The sequence below is a fragment of the Fukomys damarensis genome, unplaced genomic scaffold (assembly GCF_012274545.1).
Source record: "Fukomys damarensis isolate Sample0158 unplaced genomic scaffold, DMR_v1.0_HiC HiC_scaffold_3, whole genome shotgun sequence".
Classification (NCBI taxonomy): Eukaryota; Metazoa; Chordata; class Mammalia; order Rodentia; family Bathyergidae; genus Fukomys; species Fukomys damarensis.
The window spans coordinates 8,339,851-8,345,982 of NW_022900915.1; the positions used below are offsets into that span (position 1 = coordinate 8,339,851).

Here is a 6,132-nt window from a genome sequence, read left to right on the forward strand (position 1 = left end):
AATGCAGTTCCGGAGTGGCCCCATTGGGCCAGGATCGCCCCCCAGAGCTGCCCTGGACCAGGCCTGCCAGGCTCCCCTGTCCTGCATCTCAGCCACCCAGAGCCAGCTGGTTTCCTCAGAGGCCCGTGGTCTTCCGGTCGCCTCTTCTTGCTTCAGAGCTCACACACACACACACACACACACACACACACACACACACACTCACACACCCTCCACACTACTGCTAGAGACCTCTTCTCCCAAAGTATCCATTCTTAACCCTGAATCCCTCCCCAGAGTTGAGCAGTTTCCTGTTCTGAGCAGCTCACCCCAATCTCTTGTCACTCAATGATGACTGGCTTCTCCACGGGACTAAGGTCCTTAATGTAGCTTTAAGGCATCTACATGGGTCCCCAAAGTTGCATGCAAAACCTAATGCTGATAGGCATGATCTTGATTTTCTAGAGGCCATGACCAGGCTGTGGGCCACAGAGGGCCAGTTCAGACAGATTTAGCACCAGCAGGACCTGCTGCTGGCAGAGGGGAGTGTAGAATTACTGTGTGCAAAGCAGTACCAGCTATTCCTTACAGGAGAGCTGGGTTGTTCCTTAGCCCTGGTATGGCTCGAGGATCTGGTGAGACCTCAGGACGTGTCTTCCCTGAGCCCGTACCTCCTTAGGTGACAAGAAACAAACAGGGTACCAGGCAGCCCATGGCACTGCTTGGAAGTTTTCCTAAGTAAGTTTCCTTTTTCATGGAGCTCAAACACCAACTGACAAGTGCCCAACAACCCAGCCATGGGCCCATCCAAACTCCTGACCTCCTACGTGGGCAACTGCTACAGCTCACACAGGCTGCCAGTCTTGGCTACTGGCTTCCTGCTAGGCAGAGGTATTCCCGAGGCCAGGGACAGACTTGTCCGACCTCAGATCTTCATGGCCACCATCTGTCCTCAGCACTGGGGGGAAGGGTGGTAAGAACATCACTCAGGCCTGCTGCCATCTGCAGCAGCCCCACGAGCAGGTGGCTGAAACAGGAGCACTTACCTCCTCGGTCAGCCCTGTGCCATACCCAATCCTGAGATCAGTTATTTTATTTTCACTTGACAAGGAGGAGGCTGGTGCTGAGAGAAGGAAAGTAACTTGCCTGAGTCTCCCAACTTGGAAGCAGCCACACTGGAGCGGAGGCCATCACCCTGAGTTCCCACATAAGTCACAGAGAAGGCATGGCCCTACAGCCCCAGGGTGTGTGGAGCCCAGCAGAATACTGATGGACCCGGTGGGGCTCCTCCTGGGCAGGGAGGGTGGACAAGGAGCACTGAATTAAGGGAAACTCAAGTGGCCCCTTCGAAGTGGGGCTTGTCAGAGCCTTTGATTGCTACCAAGCCACTGGCACTTCTGCAGGAAGTGAAATCTGCAGGATTTCCCACACTTACTTTGCCAGAGATGTTTCTTCTTGGAAGACCAGCTCTCCGCTTTCATAAAGGGGAAAATGGAAGCCCTGAGAGGGGCAATACTTACCCCAGGGTCACACATCAAATCTTTTTAAAGGGCAGAAGACTGCCACCTTCCTTCCTACCAGCCCTTCTCTCGCTCTGCTCTTGGAACCCTGGTCCTTTCCTCTGGTACCACCTTGCTCCCATACTCTGTGTGTCTCTGGTTATGGATGAGGCCAGGGGCTCCCCCGAGCCACTGGCAGGAGAGAGGTGCCTGCTGGTCTATGAGGGCTGTGCCAGGACTACATCCACTTTGTGCATTGTTATTGTGGGCCCCAGGAGCAAAGGGCGACGGTAGACAGGCTGTGTATACTTTTTATGGCTGGGCCTCCTCCCAGAACAGTAAACAGAGGGACAGGCAGCTGACACCGGAGCCCTGTGGGGAGAAGAGGCCCCAGGCTGCAGACTCCTACACACTCTGGAAGGGAGGTAAGAACAGTGGCTTCTCCTGGGTGTGAACAGAGATCATACTCCGAGTTCATATTGCTCCTATTCCTTTCTACCATTCTTCCCTTCTGGCTCAGTCAGCACCTGCTGGTCCTTAAGGTCTCAGTTCAGACACCACCTCCTCCAGAAAGCTTTCTGGGCCTTACAGGATAAGCTAGGTGCCTTCTCCATGCTCGCTGGATTCTCTGGTCCCCATGCTGTCCAGAGTACAGCTCTGACTGTCCCCTACCCTGGTATATTAGTACCACCTGAGCACACGACAGGCTTCACTGACTAGGAACTTCCAAGCGGCAAGGCCTGTGTGCCTGGCACGTGAGGTACCCAATGAACATCATCATTTGAAAGAAAAAACCTGAACTGAAAGAATATGAAAAATTCAATAGGCTGATGGACTGTCTGATGATTCTACTTAACAAGTGGACTCAGGCTTTCATGTAGCCCTATAGACTTACTCTAACTCTAACAATGTCTCGTTTTGATCTTTTAAATGTATTTTAAAGGTGACTTTGTTGTAGGCCTACAAAACAGGAAGGAAATATATAACTGTTAGGGAAGGGAGAGGATGATGTATACTTCTAAATCATTTTTCTTTAATGCTATGTGTAATAATTTTTATACATTTTTAAAAAGAGGAAAAAATTTATTGTTGAAGCTGCATCCAAGAGAGTCACTGTACTAAATACCTGTCCAGCTGTGAGCTCCGCTTGGCATAGACAGTCTCTGGGGCCCCCTGGGGCCCAGACCTGATTCACAGCCCACAGGGTGTACTCTGTCCCTTTCCTGGTCACCTCTCCCTGCATCGCAGGCCTCCCTGCCAGTGCCAGTCAGTGGACAGGGCTCTGGCAGTCAGAGAGCACTCACTGGAGCCTCACCTCAGACCCAGGCCAGGGGCTTTAGTCAGCACCCAGGCTGGGGAGGGGCAGGTGAAGGTGGGGCTGCAGGAAGAGGCAGGTGGGAGTAGTCACAGCCTGCCAGCATCCCATCTTCTCTGGGCAGTACCCCTCTCTCCAGGGCCCACCTGTTCCCTACAACAGCCTTCCTCCTCCCCCACCAAACCTAGGGACCTAGGGCCCTGCCCTGACCCTCCACTCTGCCCTCTGGAGGTCGAGTGCCCACCTGGGCTCCCTCATCCCCCTGAGGCCTAGAACACAGGTGCCTGAAGAGGTCCTCGCCAATAGGCTCTCCGCCCAGACAGCCAAGGGATGCAGGGACTGGGTGGGTGACTTGTCCATGGTGACAGAGGCAGGGCTGGGGCAGGCCTTATGTCACAAACCCCATCAGAAGCTCTGCCCCCAGCACCCAGCTCCCCAGGTCCTCTGAGCCACAGGACGGAGAGGGACTAGGGCAGAAACTCCTCTTTGACAGGCACTGGGGAGGAAGCACCCAGGAGGCCAGTGTTGCTGGGGTCCAGGCCCCCCAAGGGTGGCCCAACTGAGGTGGGGGTGCCTTCCAGGGTGTCCAGGGCTGGCGTTAGCTGTGGAGCTGGCGGTTGCTGCTGCTGCTTCTTCTTGTTCACTTTGCGCTCCTTCGCTCGACGGTTTTGGAACCAGATCTTTACCTGTGAGGTTACCAAGCAGAGATGTGGAGGGGGTGACAGAGCCAGAGGGAGGGGGCCTCTGCTCATCCTTCTCCGGGGGCATCTGGGGCCACCAGGCCTCATGGGCCTCGAACACACCCTCCCTCTAGAACCTCTCCCCCATTCGGCTCCCTTCTAGCAACACTCCCTCCGTCCCTCCCCCTCTCATGCCCCTCCCTCCTCCAGGGCTAAGCAGCTCCGACCATGGCCTGCTGTGTCCTATGGCTCACTGGATGTGAGAATGTTAGGAGTTCACGGAGCGGGCTGGCAGCAGCTCAAGGTCTGCTGTGCTATGGCCTCTCTGTTCTCCCTCTACTGAGCTCTGTAATCTGTTGGCAGCGCCCGCCCCCAGTTCTGCTTCCAGGGCTGAGGTGGGGGCTCACATACCTGGCGCTCAGTAAGCCCCAGGTTGGCGGCCAGCTCAGATTTCCGCCGGATGGTGATGTACCGGCTGTAGTGAAACTCCTTCTCCAGCTCCAGGCGCTGGTGGTCTGTGTAGACCACGCGGTACTTGTCCTTGGTCCGAGTCTTACCTGAGAAGCAGAGGGGCCAGGAGGGAAGTTGAGGTGGGGAGCGGTGTCACAAAAGGCCCAGAAAGGCTCCCTGAGAGGAAGCTGCTGAAGGAGCTGGGGCTTCACCCAGTTCTTCTGACCCTGAGCCCTGCTCTGATCGTCAGCTGCACCAGCTTGAAACCAGCAGCTGCCGGCTGTGGCTTCCCAGCGCACTCCCAGGAAGCCGGTGAGGAAAGGCTCGGGGACACCTTGACAGTTGAATCAGATGTTTGGGGTGGAATCTGCATAATTTAATAAAGGCCCTAGGTGGTGCTGATCCAGAGGTCCTCAGACCACGAGTTCCAACTCCAGAGAGACGAGGGGAGCACCTGCCAGGAAAGGGCAGGTGGAGACTAAGGTGAGGTCCATGGTGCAGAACAGCAGGGAAGGCCATCAGCAGTGGAGGGGAAATGGAAATGTTTAAGAACTGTACTAGGCAGGAGGATCCCGGTCCCTGCTGAGCCACCCAAGTCAACCCGGAAGGACTGGAACTGCTTGAGACACCCTGGCCCTGCCCCAACCTCGAGCTGGGGCTGTACTAGGGTTGGGGGTACTCTGTGTCCAGTTTGGGCAGTGCCTCGGGCCACAGCCGCAGACTCGCTGAGCTCCTGCTGTAAGCCACACTCTGGAGCGGGCAGTGAGCTTCTTCAAGTATGGGAAATATTTCATAGGTTAATTGGTAAAGGTTTCAGAAGAAGAGAAAGGATTTCAGAGGGAGGACTGGGAACTTCCAAAAGACAGGGCTGTGGTTTTAAGTAGAGTAGTGCTAACTGGATGTGGCTGTAGTCCATCTACTTTAGGAGCTGAGATAGGAGGGTTGCTTGAGCACAGGAGTTCGAGACCAGCCTGAGAAACACAGCAAAACGCTGTCTAAAAAGTAAATGAAAGAAAAAGCCTCCCCCAAATGATAAACTTTACTAAATAGAGTAGTCCATGGAGGATTTACTAAGAAACAGAATCTGAGCAAAGATCTAAGACAGGCGAGGGGAACTAGGTTCCAGCCCAGGGACACCAAAGCCCAAGGCCCTGTGCTGGGGACCTGTCTGCCACGGGACGGTGAGGCAGTTGGTGGGGCTGAGGTGCAGTAATCAAGGGTTGAGCAGGAGACATTAGAGGGTATTTCACTGTCGGGATGGAAACTCCCACAGGGCGTGAGCAGAGGTGACATGAGGTCCTGTGTGGGCTTTCACAGTTGTCTGGACGTAGCACAGAGAGGAGGAGACACAGTGGGGAACCCTACAGTAACCCAGGAGACAAGATGGTGGCTTGGCTTCTAGATGGGGCTCAGTCTGGGGCCAGGAGTTGGACTTGAGGACTGTCTGGGGTTAGCATCGGGCTTTTGGGGCCAGAGGTCTGTCTGGGGAAAATAGTAGGAGTCAGCTTAGCCTCAGCTGGTTGGGGCTGGGGGGCTGGCTGAGCACCAGTTTCCTTTACAGGAAGCTAAACACATGCTTATAAATAGGAGGCACGTGCCAGCACAGGCATCCACCAGGATGCGGTAGAAATTGGAACAGCCACAGACCCCTCCCCGCCCACCCGAGTGACCCCGCAGTGCCAGCCTTTACCTCCCCGAGTTGCACACAGGCATGGTGGCCTGGCCCTCAGTAGCCCTCACTCACTACCCCCACCTTGTTCTGCCCCTCCACCAAGCCCACGCAGCTTGGCAGGACGGCCACTGGGCTCCTCGTAGCCAAACAGCTCTGTGGAGAACAGGCGACAGCAGATGTTCCGGGGCGGCTTTTCCCTGGATTTTCTGCCGAGCAGCGGAATCACACCGGACGCTTCCATAGCCACTGACCTCAGTCCCCTGGCCGACAGCAAGTGACAGCCTCAGCCCTTGGCCAGGCCTGGCCTCAGGAAAGGGCCAAGGGAGTGGCTGCGGAGGCCTTGGCTCCAGAGTGGCCCCCTCCTTGGCCTAGAACATTTAACACTGGCTCAAAGACAGTTCTGCCTAATGCCTCGGCCACTGGAGTCTAGCAGGGCTCTTAGTCCACAGGTTGTTGGGCTCACCAGGCTAGAGCCAGGACGGGTTCTGGGAGTAGACTGTGGTTCAGGATGGTCACAGGGCAGCGGCCTGGTGAGTT

At 55.6% G+C, this 6,132-nt stretch overlaps 1 protein-coding gene across 1 annotated transcript; it reads right to left on the reverse strand.

The window, feature by feature from the left end:
• Nucleotides 1–2,631: 2,631 nt before the first annotated feature.
• On the reverse strand, nucleotides 2,632–5,836 carry Cdx1 (caudal type homeobox 1). The gene is made up of 3 exons (XM_010627273.2): nucleotides 5,677–5,836; nucleotides 3,885–4,030; nucleotides 2,632–3,479 (listed from the first exon to the last, which is right to left on the reverse strand). The coding sequence occupies exons 1-3, from the start codon at nucleotides 5,834–5,836 to the stop codon at nucleotides 3,261–3,263; spliced, it is 525 nt and encodes a 174-aa protein (XP_010625575.1). The 3' UTR covers nucleotides 2,632–3,260.
• Between the last annotated feature and the right edge of the window lie 296 nt (nucleotides 5,837–6,132).

Excerpts from the sequence above, each read along its gene's own strand:
- Cdx1 (XM_010627273.2), bottom strand. The coding sequence starts at position 5,836 with ATGGAAGCGTCCGGTGTGATTCCGCTGCTCGGCAGAAAATCCAGGGAA. Across the intron at positions 4,031-5,676 it reads TGGTGGAGGGGCAGAACAAG|GTAAGACTCGGACCAAGGAC; the intron begins GTGGGGGTAGTG and ends TCTGCTTCTCAG. Across the intron at positions 3,480-3,884 it reads TGGGGCTTACTGAGCGCCAG|GTAAAGATCTGGTTCCAAAA; the intron begins GTATGTGAGCCC and ends GTAACCTCACAG.